Genomic DNA, 15,286 nt, shown 5'->3' with positions numbered 1-15,286 from the left:
ACGGCCTGGGGGAGGACGCGGTGGGGAGGGAGACGGCGAGTAAGTTCAACGTGCCGAGTGCGGGCATGGGCCAGGAATGGTCGGCGTTTGAGGCGGCGGCGGCGCAAGGGATCCAGGATATGGGCCGCTATCAAGACATTGGGGGTGGAGCTTCCTCTCAAAAAGGCAGCGGGAGCACCCTGGAGGCGGAGGAGGAAATGGGCATCGAGGAGTTCATGGCTCGCCTGGGGTACGAGTATGCGGACCCTCGGGTGGCTAAATCGCAGGGCGAGGTCGAGTCGCGCCCCGTCGATGACCCTACGTCTTCTTCCACCGAGTCCAGCTTTCAATCGCTCGCGGCCCCCTCCACATCTGTTGGCAACGCGTTCCCCCGACCTCAGACAATCGCACCCCCTGCGGCCTCGCCCGACGCCTCGCCAAGTCCATTCAACACCATCCAGCCTTTACCACCGCGGGCGGACCAATCGCCCCCACCTTGGGCGCATGAAATCGAGGCTCTCTACGACCGTGTGCGTGCCAATCAAGCGGCGGCCCGGCGTCGGCAAGGCCTACCTCCCCTGCCCGGCGATGCGGATGTGATGCTTCCTTTCATACACCCTCCAGGAGACCAGCCCCTCGACCCGCAGGGACGCCCTCGGCAGTTGACAACCGAAGAGGTGCTGAGCAAGTTGGAGATGGTGCGTGTGAATCCGGACGGGTCTTTCACCAAAGTGGAAGCCGGTCAAGGTTTGCCTGCGCCCTGGGAGCCGCCCACGGCCTCGGCAGTCGTCGGGGGGGGGGGCTTTGAGACCTTGCCCCGCCCCGTGGGCGGGGGTGGGAGCGGAAGTACCAGCGCAAGCAATAGTCCGGGCGGGGGTGCCAAATGACTCGCATTGGCCGAAGGCGTGCCAACTGTCACCAAGCTTAAACCGTCGAGAGGTGGGCAGCAGGGAAGGGATACGTTCTCCCTACGGATGGCAGGGGATCCGGCGAAGGAAGCGAAAGAGAAAGTAGACGAGGACCTGGTATCACGTTTGGCACGTTGGAGCACAGAGTGGGCAAGTCACTTCTGGGGATGAAAGGAGGGATCGTGGGGGAGATAGGAGCAAGCGGGGGGGAGGGACGTTGCTGTGTATAGCGGCAGCAAGTTAGGAACATCGCGCAGGCACAGTTACCATAGCGTTTCAAACATTAGCGACGGCGGCAGTGACTGTTGCCGAAATCATCAGCACCCTGACAGCATGGGCCGTCATACGAGAGAGGGACTGACGTGGGGCTCTGAGGACATGTAAGTTTGCGGCAGGTCCTTTGTCTCCCTTTGTGATGGATCGACTTCCCACATTTAAAATCAAAGAATAAATAGTACCGTCCCTAATTTTTACAAATGGGGAACAAGAAGAGCCGTATCATGTGGTATTTACTATGTCTTCGATTTTCACACCATTTGGTCAAGGAAATATACGCAGACTTCTGTTCTGTCCTCCAAAACCGCTCTCCCCGATCCGTCCCACCCCTGGCCTTTCTCTTTATTAAAATCACAAAATCAAGTAAACGGCACGCAGCTCAGCATTTTCGAACCAGCGGGACATGGCTGGGTCCGCGCACTCGAAGACCTCGGCGAACAGGGTGGAAAGGAAGGCGGAATGAGTGACGACCCCGATCCGATCTTCCGGACGCCCTCGAAGCCACGCCAAGAACTCCAATCCCCGTTCTGCCATCTCTGCAGGCGTCTCTCTGTGATGCTCAGTCCACCGTGTGTCTTCCTCTCCTATGTTCTCAAAATCTACATCCGGGTATTCGGCTTCAAGCACTCCTCGTCTTCGCCGTTTATCGCAGGTATTCTTCCCAATCCGCTCCCGCACGGTTTCAAGCGCGATCCATGAGACCTCCCTTCTGTGATCGAACGCCAGAGCGGCTGTCATGAGAGCACGGCGCAGCGGGGAGACAACCACCAAGTCGATGGAAGACTGTATGGCTTCCACGGATGGCTTGAGTGCCAGGCACTGCGATACTCCTAATTTCGTCAATTTAGGGTCGAGAAAGCTTGGATCTGCATAGGCTGCCCGGCCACGTATTTTAAATGCCTCGTTGTGCAATGCTGTGCAGTTTGCGAGGAAAGCAAAGACAGACAAGCAATGATCCCGAACCGATTTATGAAAAGCATTTGCTTGAAAGAAAGTATGTAAGTCAAATTAAAGATGCATGTTTGCTCGTGCGAAGTACACAGCTGAACGGATTTACCAGGGAGATGCACAAGGAAAGGAAGGCGTCCTTTGTTCAGACACTGCACGGGTTCAAGTGGGTGCTTACCTTCGGCGTGTCGAACAAAATAAACAGTCTTGATTTGCATGCCGGCAGGAACATCTTCGGGGGCGTTGGAAACAGGAAAGGCCTTTACACGCGGATGCTTGGTTAAAGAAAAACAGAGGTCTTTTACTTGCTCCGGTGTCAACGCCCGGCCTTCATGCTCCCGTAGTTTCCTTCCCCCCTGTTGTAGCTTCAGCTCCTCCTGCCCTTGACCTTGCTCGTTCTCCTCCCGAGTCTTTCCGCCAGTCACTGTTGCGGTCATGGTTATCAATAGTACAGGAAGTACAGATGGTAGAAACAAATGCAATCTCCTGTTGGTATGTGAACGAGACAGCTTAGTTAATGGAGCTAGAAGGTCCTCCTCCTCGCTTGGACCTTCCCTCGAATCGCTGGTGTAGTGATCAGGCGGCTATGATTTTGGAAGCTACGACAGGCGTTAAATAACAAAAAAACTGGGTATCTGCTCAAATATTGACCGAGCCTGGAAACTTGGGATTTGTATACAAACAGAAATAGAGATGGATGGTATCACCGCAGTCCTCAACGCAAGCAGCGGACGGATCGGATCGGTCAGGACGCTGGATATTCTAATTATGGCTCTCCGGCATTAATACAGGCCTTGACAGTGGCAGTGAAGGCTTCACTCCCTGTCATCATACTCACAATTCTGAATAGTGAGAGACTAGCCTGAGTCAAAACCGCGACTTTGGAATTAGCTTTCGCGGTTGCTCGCACAGCTTGCAAAACAAGCTCTTCCTCGAACGCAGCAAAATTTGACTTGAAAGCATTGAGAGAAAATGCTTTCTACAGAACCAAATAAGACACTTAAGCAATCCTTTACGATGACACAGTTATAAATGGTGTATGATCATACTTCTCTGTTCATCGAGCTCTTTTAGGACCGAAAATCCTTCCAGCAAACCTCACGTTCTTTTTGTAAAGGACTCATTTTCCTTCCATCCCGCCTGTTTCAAGATAGCGGAAACTCCTGGAGACATTGCCGACAAGAATAAAAGTGCCCGATGGTGCTGCCACGGGCCTATTCTAGACATGATATATACTGGCTCATACCCAAGTTGACGATGCCGCTTGTCCTTTTGCAGCAAGTCGTCTTCTCACCAGGAGGTGGAGACACATTCGTCCGAAGCATTGCGATACACAAGGTCACATGGGTGTTTTTTAATTCACTAGGTAGAGGAATTGAAAAAAAAATACAGATCTCTTCACATAAAATAGTAACAACTTGACTTCAAAGAAGAAAAAAAAAGGGGAATTTGTGTTCCGGTGGCTCAAAATGTCTAGCCACCTTTCATTTCATGCCTCAAGCATTTTTCATCAACACATCATCAGACATCATGCTGCGCCCCAGAAAGTGATGAGGGATTTCAAAAAGCGTGCAAGGGCCCCACTCAGGTTTGACACCTTTCTCCAAAACACCCCCTTTGCTCTCGGAGAATGCAGGGCGGACCGAAGATTCGAGGAATCGGGCTGAGCGGGGATAAAATGAGAATTACGGACTCCTGACGGCATCGAGAGAGAGACGCGAGAGAATATCTAACAAAAGGATCGGCATCCCGGACCTGCCTAGGTCGGACGTGTCACGCAACTCATCACAATAAGCTCCTTGCGGTATCACGACACGGAATTAAGCGGCCCGGGTGAAAAAGTGCCTGTCAAGTGGGGTACTCATGGGCGCCTCACGCCCGGTTCAGGACTGCCGGTTGGCGAGCACAGAACTCGTAGGACAGGTATAGAAGACGCACGCGCTAGCACTTCGTCAGCTTGCTGTTGACACATGGGACAAACACTTTGATTGGTCGCGATACGCAGGGTCGGGTGTTTGACGCATAGTAACATGTGTTATGTCCGCTCGGCTCGTGTGTTTTACCAAGAATCTGCCCGTCTTTTTAGTCGCGGCTGGCATCGCCCAGGAGTCCCCAGTGTGCCATCTGGTCTGTCCGGAAAGCTGTGGGCGAGGGGGACAGAATTGAGCTTGCGCCCTAACCTTTGCACTTGACACCTTCAAAGTGGACAGTCCATGCACGTCGCGAGCAACCATTGCTGGAACCTTGCCTGCCTTGCATCTTGAGCTGACTTGTCGTATGTGTTTTCTTGGAGTGCGCAGCCACGTCGCGGCGAAAGATACAGGGTGCCCGTGTCCTCTTGCCTTTCTCTTGGCTCTCCTTTGTTTCCTCATGAACCTTCGTTTTCGCGCGTCGGACCTTTTAAGACTTGCATATATCTGTCGTGTTTTTCCAAATTAAATGTGTACTGCGGCCGTGAGACGCTGAGGGGCAGTGGTTCATCGCGCTATATTTTGAAAGGCAGAAAGCTGTTGCCTGAGTCTGGCCCCCAAGGATTTGAAGAACTTGTAACATAGACCATCAAAACCTGAAAACTTGCACCCTCATGACTCACCCCTACTCCCATACATCTCTCCAACCGAAGGGTAGTGGCCGTAGTGACATTGCAACGCTACAGACAATTCTGTCGAATCGGTCTATAATCTCAGCGTGTCAAGTCACCAAATTGAGATCTTTCGAGAAGCAGCATCAGTATTTTTCGAGGGGCACCACAGACAGGCGGCTCAATTATTAACATCTCAGACAACACGCACGACGTTTGATCTATGGCAGAGTGTGTTCAACACATTGACGCGGATATTTCCCCCCATGCAGCTTCAGACGCCCTCCTGCGGGAACTCGAAGAAGCCGGTGGCGATGGCCTCGGCGGCCCTGGGACACCGACGCTTTTTACTTCCTCATCTCCATCGCACATTGCCGCACCTGGGCTGATTCAATCAAAGTGCTGCTCTGCAGCGGCCGAGAATCCTGCGGCAGACGTGGTCTTGGGCCCGTATGCCGTCCAAGAAACCTGTGTCATACTCGACTGGGACGATACGCTATTTCCTTCCTCCTTCGTGGACAGGAAAAAACTCATCCATTGCCGAGGGCTGGACGAGTTGCCTTCGGAGCTACAGCGGGGGTTTGCGGAACTGGAAAAGGCCGCCGCAGGCTTGATTACAGCGGCGACAAAATATGGCACTGTATTGATCATCACGAATGCGCAGACTGGGTGGGTGGAGCTTTGTGTGTCAAAATTTATGCCTGGTCTTATGGCTGTGCTAGGAATCTCTGTCCGCGTCGTCTCAGCCCGGTCCAACTACGAACGGTACTTTCCTGGCGATCCGTTGTGTTGGAAATCCGCAGCTTTCGCCCACGAACTCACGCAGCTTCAGAATTCTCAGGGACATCCACTGAAGAACCTGTTGTCCTTTGGGGACTCCATGGAAGAGCGCACAGCGGTGCAGATCGCCGCGGGTCATCTCCAAGGTGCCCGTGCCAAATCGGTCAAGTTTTTAGATGCTCCCAGCCCTCGCGAGTTGCATCAACAGATCGAGGTGGTCACGGACTGCCTGGAGTGGATCTGGCGGCACAATGGGGCCCTGGACGTAGTGTTGACGCTGGAACAGGAACGTCATGACCCCTCGCAGAAGCCAACGGACGGGACGAACAAGACTGGAGAGCATACATCCGGACAACCGCAACTGCAGCCGCCGCAGTCTCGGAGAGCGACCACCTTGTCTCCTATTTCGGTCCCGGCTTCTATGGAGGGGGATTTGAATACACCAGGGTCAGATACGGGCCGCGAGGACAAGTTTAAATCCGGGGCGGCACCGCTTGTGGTGACACCGTCGGGTGTGGACGAGATTGGGGAGCTTGAGCTCGCGGATGCCATGCATGTTGTCACTGACGAAGAGGAAAGCGAGGACGAAAATTAAAGGAGGGACAGACGAGCACAGCACGCGCAAATGTTATGATTGTTGACTGCAAGGACAGGTATGGCCGTCGAAGCCCTGTGTTTTGGGGTGACAAAGCTTGCCGCTGCCACATTTTGTAGATATGTCGGCAAGTCGTTAATGAAAACCACCGTTTATGTTGTTACCATTGTGCAGGCGGATGAGTGATCTAAGTCCGCACGAGAGAAAGAGACCAAAAATATGAACAGAAAGAGTGAAAAGGAACACTCGGAGTCAGAGTGAGAAAGCTTAAGGCAGATATATATATACCCGAAAACATAGAGTGGAAGAGCGGGGGTTGGCAACCTGCTGGCGATGGTATCGTCGGTAGCTTAAAAAATGATGATGGACGGTAGAAAGGCGAGGCACAGGCCTCCAAGCTCGTACGGCCACATAGAAGTATCCGATGTCCGGGCCTTGAATGCGGATTCAGGCTGGGTGCTGATACAGTAATGGCAAAGATAAGACAAGGACAAAGAGAAGATGTATTCTGTAAACATAAGGAGCAGAGTATGAGGCACGAGGACGAGCTGGCGCTATGTCAAGCGACACAGGGTGCGTAGTAAAACCACAGCAGAGGGACCCGATTGATATCTCATGAGGGTTCCGGACACAACTATTGTATTTATTATTAAATTGGCTTGGATCATTGTGGACGTACAGCGGGCAGGTGAGTGACGGCATTATGACATGACGCGTCCACTTATTGCCTTACGAAGGTAGCGGTGGCATACGGAACTAAGAATTGGAAGGGTTAGCGGAGGGTATTCATCCTCGTGGGGATGCCATGTCCATGTGCTGCTTGCCGTGTCTTTTGTAGACATTTTTATTATTGACTTCCTTGATTAAGTATTTATCTGCAAGTGAGGCGAAATGAAAAGCGTGGTGACCGCGGTGGGGAGATGCCGTGCAAGAATGTTGACAGGAATGTGTGAAGATCAATGACTTGTTGCCAGACATGAAATGCGTCCGGAGACCAGAGATATCTTGCTGTGATGTCTACAATACTTGCATGCAATGTCTCTCCACTGAAATGCTGGAGAAGATGGTTCGAGGGCATAATAGACAAGTATTCGGGGGCGAATAGTGTGGTTGATCAGTGGGATGCATACTATCTAGGGAGGTATCTTGCTTGAATGTCCACGATACTGGTGTGTAATGTTTGGGACCGAATTATGTGCTTAAGTAAGGAACTAATCGTTTGTTCACGCATTTGTTCTAGCAGTGAGCTTCCTTTACGACAGCGTCCAAGTGAAAGATTGTGGTCAGAATTGGTTGGGATATAAGTGGTACAAGAGTTCGATTTACCATAGAATTTCCACTTGGGGACGCGCGAAGATGTCGTGTGCGCTGGTTTGGATCAAATCCTATACACATGCCAAAGCTGACAAGCTGTATCGGGATGCTTTTCTGGTAAGGGATTACAGCCACAGATTGGCATTACCCGTACAGATCTACAAAAATGTATTATAACAGAAATGGTGAGAACGAACCGTATTAGTCGGTAAGGACGCTACAAGCACCTTTCAATTCTATCCTGCTTGCACGTGGATCTCGGGGCCTGCCTTAATGAGTTGATTTGTCGTCCAGGGGCCTTATGTAAGTATTTTTAAAGATTCAGGTACAAGCATCATATTCACATACAAAAACGCGCAAATTTAAGCGAAATCGTTTGTATCGTAGGCAGTACGTATACCTCCCATTGTAACCCCCACTGGCGGCAAGTTGAACCGAGGCGACCCGTCGTGCGAGGATCCCGGGGGCTTTGTGAGACAAAAGTAGAAAAAAAGAGGTCCATGAAAATCCCGCTCTCGTGCCAAGTCAATGCCTCAACTGTTATTCATGTTGGGTACAACTTTATGTCACAGCGATGCGGATACGCATTTCCCCACTGGGTGAACAAAACCTCGTGGCGAGGTATATAACTGCCCGCCACCTCACGGATGCAGCAACACATCAGCCAGCCGCCCTACCCTCAACGCAGGAGAAGAAAGGACGCAACGGCGACCAAAACTCTTCTCGAAGGAAAAGGTCGAGACAGACTCATGCATCTGGCGTGTCTGGGCGACAATATCTGACGCACCCAGGAGTGCCAGCCGGGACAATGTTTGCCAGGGAGGAGATGGCGATGAAGAAGCGGATGATGGAGACAAAGGAAGGAGTACAAAAACATTTGGCCAAGCGTCTAGGCTCTGCTGATGACGTGCTTGAAGAGCAAGGGGAGGACGCCCAAAATCGCATCGAACGGGGTCGAAGGACCGGGGTAGCTTCCCTGGTCGAGGAGCGAATCCAATTAAGCATGATTCGTGGAGAATTTGCCAACCTGAAACGCAGGGGGAAATTGGAACGGGAGCGCACCCCAGGCCTTGATCGTACGACAGACATATTCATGGACGTGCTGAAGCGGAATGGGGTGTTGCCCGAGTGGATCCAACGTCAGAAGCGGGTGCAGAGCATGACCCGATTGCTCCAGCGTCGGCTTCACGTGGAGTATGCCCGCGCCTGCATGGACGCGAACCCAGAGCTGGAATCAGCCGCGAGAGATGTTCCCTTCGTCCGTACCCCGACGTACGAGGCCTTTTCGGCACGAGTCCATGGTGTACGCTCTATAGCCGAGGACTGTGCGGTGATCAACAGCGAGATCCTGACATACAATCTGCAAGGTAATTCGTGGCATGTCTCGCGTGCATGTTAGCCTATTGAAAAACTGTTCGGGTGTCTGTGAAGGTTTTAGAAAGATGTAGTAGTATAGTATTGGCATTGTCTGCGAGGTCTTCACCCCCTTGGATCCCTTGTTTTTACCCTGACAGTCCCTGCCCTCCATTTGCAACGGCTCAAGCTCGACTTACAGCCGTTGATCGCGGAGGCCGCGCTACAAAGGCCGAGTAGCTATCAAGAGGCACGGCAACTGTACCGGTGCGCGGATCGAGAGGGACTCCTGGGTGTGACGGCTTTGATGGAGCATCGACTTGACTATTTTTCGGACGATGGTTCCATGTATCAAGGGGGGGGAGGGTCGAACATCACGACGTACTGGCAAGACCAGAATGGGTTGGGGAGAGGAAAGAGCGGGAGAAAGAGGCGAGATGAGGCCAGCCAGCACATCTCGGACCTGATGATGATCCCTATCGACTCCTTGTCCAGAGCGCTCGCCCGACTGTTTTCAATATGACCGGCACGCCTTTGATCTGTATCGTACCCCAGAAAAAAAGACTTGCGCAGGACCGGAGCAAGACCAGTTATTTCTTTGACAACTGGCCTCCTACCATTACCATCATTCAAACCCCCCCCTTGTTTCCCGTAGCCCACCGCCATTTGGATTATGATTTTGCTTCGATGCCTGCCCTCGCGGCCCCATCTTCTCTGTCCCACACACCGGCCCCAGACCACGCCCAGAACCGTCACAGGCACTCCGATCCAAGATACCGTGGCTTCTGATAGGTTCATGTCCCGTTTACATCGTCACATACGCAGGGGATGTTGACCTATCAGGATCTTCCGCTGGCCACCCGCTCGTGTCAAGCCAGTCTCACGCGTCCTCCCCTTCCTCGGTAAAGTGGTGCTTGGCCTTCTCCCGGGACCGACGATTTCTGGACCGTGTGGTGGTCCGCCACCGACCCAGCTCGCTGTTCTTAGCCACCACGCTCCGTTCCACGGGCACGTCGAAGGCTGTGGGGTCGAGGTCAAAAATGTCGTGGATGACGGTATTTTGGGCCAAGGCCGTTAAGAAGCCCCCCTGCAGGCAGTCCCGGAGGGCCTCCACTTGCTTCATCTTCACCCACGAAGTCAAACGAAAACTCCGAGTGCGGTAGCTAATCACTTCCTCGGGACGTTGGCCGTCGACCACTGCCGAGCAGATCTCGCGAAAAGAGGCACGTTGGGCCTTTTTGTCCTTCCGACTCATGCGCTTGCTCCCTTCCCGCGCCATGTCCTGGAGCCGGTCCACAATGCTGTCCACCACCTCCTCTTCGTCCGCCGAGACGTCGTGCACGGCCAGCCCTTCCTGCCGCCAATGTTCGCGAAGCAAGGCAATCGCCTCGCCCGCGGCAACCCGCAGGTCCGCCGAGGACGCATCCAAGAGAGGGAGGAAGTTTTCCAGTAGGAGGGCTCTAGATTCGTGGGTATTGTAGCCTCTCGGCGCCACCGTAAAAAGCAAGGACCAGGCATCTACACCCGCCGCTTTTAGCTCCTCCGACGCCCGCCCTCCCTCGCTCTCCCCGGTGAAGAGGGCTTCAAAGAAGGCCAAGTGCGCCAGTGTCCTCTCCTCCTCCGTGTTGCATATGAACGACCCCAGGGCCAGGGCGCGGGTGGCTTCGATCCGCATCCTTTCCGACTGACCGCGGGTTATCACAAATTCCAAAGGAGCTCGGACAAGATTGAATATTTCGTCCTCCTCGGGCCCTATTAACAGCATCATCATGCCCAAGGCCTCTGCACACAACACCCCCTCCGTTTCTCGGGAACGCCGGAGCAGTCCCACTAGGCTCGAGAATACCGACTCACGGTTGGCAATGGCCTGGTCCACGAATGTGTACGATCGAAGACCCGCTATAAGCTCCCGCAAACAATCCTCTCGAGCCGTCGTCCTCTTCTCATTCAGCTTTTCAAGCAAGTCAGCAAAATCACCGTTGTTCCTACTTGACGCAGCTGCACCAGCTCCTGGCGCCGTTGTTTCTTCGACACCAGCTGGTGTGGAAGCCTCGAAGGTTTCTTGTGAAAGGAAAGACATGTCTGAAGCCACGCTTTCCCTTTCATCATCGCTCGTCAGTCCACCTCCCCTGCCGGCACGTCTTTGGGCCGCCGCCAGTGCACGCGCACCTGCAGATTCGCAAAATAAGAAAGTTGTCACTAATTGGAGGACACCATCCCTTCAAACTTCCTACTTACTCTTCTTGCCCATATCTTCTCTGCCTGAAGTAAGTGCAAATAGTTGTAGGCGGGACGCGGGAGATGTGAGGTCGACGGCTTCACTTGTGCACGGCCTGTCAAGTTTTTTTTTAAAAATCGAATGAGCCCCATCAGAGAAGTAAGAAGTTTCAAGTGTTATCAAAAATCATTTTCCTCGTCAAACGATAGTTATCTAAGCGCTTGAAAAGCCACAAAGGGGATATAGACATACAACAAAGCGTAGAGCATGTTGTACGTTGCAGTACGTTGTTGGCTCGGCCTTGCCCTTCTTCGAGTTAAAAAACTTAAAAAGACTTTCTTCCAATCAATTTCACATCCGAATTTGCGTCAGAAAATTTTGTCGAATTGGATCCAATACGCACCAAATATAGGGCTTATTCCTTCCTTCCTTAGTGCCCACAATATCAATGTGCATCGCTTGCCCGTTCCGATCTGTCCAAGAAGGCCGCCACAATCAGCTTAATGAGCGGTGTTTGGCGCCGATCTGGCCCGTGTTTTGATAATTTCGCTCATCTTACGTGTCTCAAGCTCCGACACGTAAGATAATCGGAGGAGGGACAGAAGGGGGCCGTAGGTTCCAGAATATCAAGGGAACAGCTGTGCACGAATACGTCAACTTTTCTACGCAATGAGGAACAGGGAGACGAATGAAAGCGAGTAAAAGCAAACTTGCGGAAGCTCCAAGTCATGAGACACTGTCTTGTCGCGCCAAAATGGTGCCAGTACACATGTGTATAAGTCATTAAAAGCGAACTGTAAAGAAAAAGATAGGTGGGAAAAGCCGTACTGAGGCGGGCTTTTGCCCGAACGCATACATGACAGTTTTGTCGCCGCGCCTTAGTCAAACATCTTCGGGGACGGTCAAACGAAATACGCCCAGTGCTACTCGATCAAAAAATAAAAAACCGTCCTGTGTGTGTATGCCGAACCAAACGTGCCTCCCCAAGCTATTTTTGGCTCAGGCTTTTGACTTGAGCAAACACTTGAGTCATGTCCGTCACAGGGGCCCGGGCCGCATCTTCCGCCGTCCACTGCTGCGAAAAAGCCAGGGAACTCTTCACCTCGAACGTCAAATCGGTCGCCTCCGGACACGCCAAGGCGTACACCGCCAGACGTGCCACGTCATCACGGCTCACCTTCCCTTTGATGGTATCCCCTACGTCCACCTCCAAGGGCATGTTGGCCGGCTCTTCGGTCAGGGCGCAAGGCCGAATGATCGTGTACGGCAGACCACTGGCGCGAATCGCCTCTTCCCCCTTGAGCTTGTAGGTGAGGATCCCACCCAGCATGTCATTCATGCGCACGGCGGGCGGTTCCTCCTCCAAGACGACCCCCGGCCGCCCGGGTCGCTCCACCCCCGCCGAGGAGATGTGGACGAATCGAGGAGTCCGAGGGGCACTGGGGCCCATGTAGGCCTCGATCGACTGGATGACGAGCTTGAAAGGTCCGTCCTTGTACGTCGGGTTCACCTCTCCGTCGTAGGCAAACTTACTCAGCATGATCTGGATGGCAAAGATTTGATCCAAGCGAAAGGCTTGACGTTGGTCCGCCGGGATGCTCCGTGTCCGGGCCACAGGTATCAAGGACGTGAACGGCACGTCCAAATCTGCCCATTCCCCCGCCTGAGTGGGCACCATGGTGCTCCAGGAAGGTCCGTCCCACTGGTCTGAGTCGCGCAGAATGATCTTATAGGTATTCCCGTCCCCCAAGACTCGCAGGCGCAGGCCCTCATAGCCCGTCAAATCCAAGGGCGGCTCCAAATTCCGGGTCCGCACGGACGTGAACCCCCCGCTGGCAAAGCCCCTCTCAGTAGTCACCATCCCTTCAAACACCCCAGCGATTCGGCTCGGGCTGTCCTCGTTCCCGGCCTCTCCCGCCCCCGGTACCAAAGTGAATTTCGAATCCGAGGTGCCCCCCATCACCACGTCGTCGAGGGACGCGAAGTCTTGCCAGCGGTCTATGAATGCCGGCGCACAATTGTACAATTTCTTGCAACCCTTCACATCCGCGTACTTGCTGGCGGCGGCCAAGACATTCTTCACGCCGACAAAATCGGTCTCCTCGGGCGAGTCCAACGTCTCCGGTTCGTAGAAGACAATGCCTTGGTAGTACTTCGCCCGGTCCTCCGAGTCGCCGGACTTGGGTTGCACGATTGCCGCCGTGCATCCGATTACGGCGGTCACGCCCTCCATTAACTCGGGCGTCAGGGCTGCGGGGTCGCGGATGTCGGCATTGACAATTTCTAACAAAGCCCCCGGCTCTGGCTTTTGCCCTCCATTCAACATGGCCAAGGCCTTCTGTTCATTCCGGGCCAGGGCCCGGACACGTATCCCCTTTTCCAACAGAAGGCTGACCACGCGGCGGCCGACCCCACCCGTGGCTCCCGTGACCAGAACGATCCCGTGCCCTACGGGCAAATCAGCGCCTAATTGCGGGGTGACCGTCGTAGCCGTGGCAAGTCCAACTCCCCCGCTCGTCTTCTTCTTCCGTCGCCCGCTCAGGAAACGTGGGCCGTTGAAGGAGAGAAATGTCCGGAGGGCACGGCCCACGGGCTGTGGTGCGAAGATGCAAGGCGTGGGGGTTTACAGTGAGGGGCGTACCAATGCGACGGGCCTGGTGGCACGCTCTGGGACAACATATCGTCCGGTGTAAACGCTACACAAGTCCATACACGCCTGTATGGTATGCTTGAAGGACACGCACGTGATACGCCGTCGTAAGAACGCATGTACACCCCACTTACCCATCCTTTTTTGGAGGACGAGCTTTCTTGCATGACCATAATGCCTTGACGTGGCCGGCCCCCACCCAAACCCCGTGCAGCATGCGACGGCTGTGGAAAAGGGCGCATAAATGCAGTGCATGGTAGCAAATGGGACGTTGCCAAGGTGAGAAGGCAGACGATGAAAGCTTGCGCCATCATTTTGCACCCCATGGAGCCTGAGGAAGTGGCTCCTGACGGTACGGGGAGGTAAAATTGATGCGGCAGAGCCTGGTACCGTGTTGTGCGTGAATATGGACTCAAATTAGAAAAAGATCTCGTAACAAACATTCGTCCATTCCAACAACAAGGCGCACCTCGGTTCGTCAAGGGCACAGGGCCATGGGCAGCTTGCCGCGTTTTTCGACTAGAACGCGTAGCGATATGTTCTTTTTCGGGAGGAAATTACGAGACAGTCCGTCGGGCTGTTCGCGTTGCGTACCAGGACAGGCATGATTTTTATTGCCGCCGTGGAAAGATGCCCTCGTTTTGACATGGTGTCCCCACCGCGGGTCGTGCCTGCATCCGAGGACACAACCTGCTCAGGGGCACAGCACGTTTTTGGTTTGTTGCCCGCCCGTGGGCACATTGTGGAGCCCCGATCTTGATCCCCGCCAAGTCAGCGAGGCTGGGGTGGCATGGTCATTTCTTTGGAGGTGTTTGAAGTCACATCTAATCACGTCGAAACGACCACACTTTCACGGCATTCACAGGTTTAAAGCATGCGAGGACGAGGCCTGGACGTGGGAGTGTTGGCGGTGTTTTGTTTGTGCCTAGGGGCTGTGCGGGCATTTGTTGTCCCTGTGACGCCCGGACTTCACCATCTCAGCCGGAGCAGCAGCATAGGACCCAGCACTTGTCTTCCTTTACCTTCCTGCGTTCCACCTGCCCGTACATCATGTGTATCTCGCCGGTGGGTGAAGACGCAGGCCAAGGACGAGGAGATTGCAAACGCGAAAGAGCACCGTTCCTTTGCGCCTGTCACCTCTTTGGAGACCCTCTCTGAGCATGACGCGGCCGACACACCCCGTTCGCTACAGGAGCGGGTGCGTTTGTTCGCAGCCACGAAGGGAGTGGATTCTCGCCAGCTGAATTTTTTGCTGAACGTGGGCCTGATATCCGCTGTCGCGGCGCTCGTGTTGGCGAAGGTGGTCACCGTGGATCTGGACGTGTGGCGCGGCTGGACTCCCGCCGAAATCTTCACACGCATTCCCCTAGACAACTGGGACGGGTACATGAACGTGCTGAGCCTGCATCCTGTCTTCGTCAAGGCCGTGACCAGCGGCTCCGTCTACACCCTGGGGGATGGGGTCGCCCAGCTCTACGAGGGCAAGACGTTGGGGGAAATCGACCGCGGCCGCGTGGCTCGTTCCGGTATCGCGGGCTTCGTCGGGCACGGGCCCCTCTCTCACTGGTGGTACGGAGTGTCGGAGGATTTTTTCGGGTGGCTGGGCTGGGAAGGATGGTGGACGACCTTCCCGAAAATCACCGTGGACCAGCTCGTGTGGTCCCCGATCTGGAACGGGTGCTAC

At 54.0% G+C, this 15,286-nt stretch overlaps 4 protein-coding genes across 4 annotated transcripts; 2 read left to right on the top strand and 2 right to left on the bottom strand.

Moving 5' to 3' along the window:
* Positions 1-1,380: 1,380 nt before the first annotated feature.
* On the bottom strand, positions 1,381-2,607 carry NGA_0130400 (uncharacterized protein). Its single transcript, XM_005855412.1, has 2 exons — positions 2,290-2,607; positions 1,381-2,077 (listed from the first exon to the last, which is right to left on the bottom strand). The coding sequence occupies exons 1-2, from the start codon at positions 2,546-2,548 to the stop codon at positions 1,515-1,517; spliced, it is 822 nt and encodes a 273-aa protein (XP_005855474.1). The 5' UTR covers positions 2,549-2,607; the 3' UTR covers positions 1,381-1,514.
* Positions 2,608-4,915: 2,308 nt separating this feature from the next.
* Positions 4,916-6,067, top strand: NGA_0131100 (protein kinase; the record flags this gene model as incomplete). The annotated part of the gene is made up of 1 exon (XM_005855419.1): positions 4,916-6,067. One exon carries the CDS (start codon positions 4,916-4,918, stop codon positions 6,065-6,067), a length of 1,152 nt encoding a protein of 383 aa, XP_005855481.1.
* A 2,407-nt stretch (positions 6,068-8,474) lies between these two features.
* Positions 8,475-9,257, top strand: NGA_0131300 (uncharacterized protein; the record flags this gene model as incomplete). Its single annotated transcript, XM_005855421.1, has 2 exons — positions 8,475-8,748; positions 8,896-9,257. The coding sequence occupies 2 exons, from the start codon at positions 8,475-8,477 to the stop codon at positions 9,255-9,257; spliced, it is 636 nt and encodes a 211-aa protein (XP_005855483.1).
* Positions 9,258-9,614: 357 nt separating this feature from the next.
* On the bottom strand, positions 9,615-13,990 carry NGA_0130700 (nadh:ubiquinone oxidoreductase complex i intermediate-associated protein 30; the record flags this gene model as incomplete). The annotated part of the gene is made up of 5 exons (XM_005855415.1): positions 13,737-13,990; positions 11,975-13,545; positions 10,973-11,067; positions 10,589-10,903; positions 9,615-10,486 (listed from the first exon to the last, which is right to left on the bottom strand). The coding sequence occupies exons 1-5, from the start codon at positions 13,926-13,928 to the stop codon at positions 9,615-9,617; spliced, it is 3,045 nt and encodes a 1,014-aa protein (XP_005855477.1). The 5' UTR covers positions 13,929-13,990.
* Positions 13,991-15,286: the final 1,296 nt, after the last annotated feature.

The sequence above is a fragment of the Nannochloropsis gaditana genome (genome assembly GCF_000240725.1).
Source record: "Nannochloropsis gaditana CCMP526 unplaced genomic scaffold scaffold201, whole genome shotgun sequence".
Taxonomy (NCBI): Eukaryota; class Eustigmatophyceae; order Eustigmatales; family Monodopsidaceae; genus Microchloropsis; species Microchloropsis gaditana.
The sequence above is the reverse complement of the archived record's forward strand: the minus strand, read 5'-3'. Positions and strand labels throughout refer to the sequence as shown.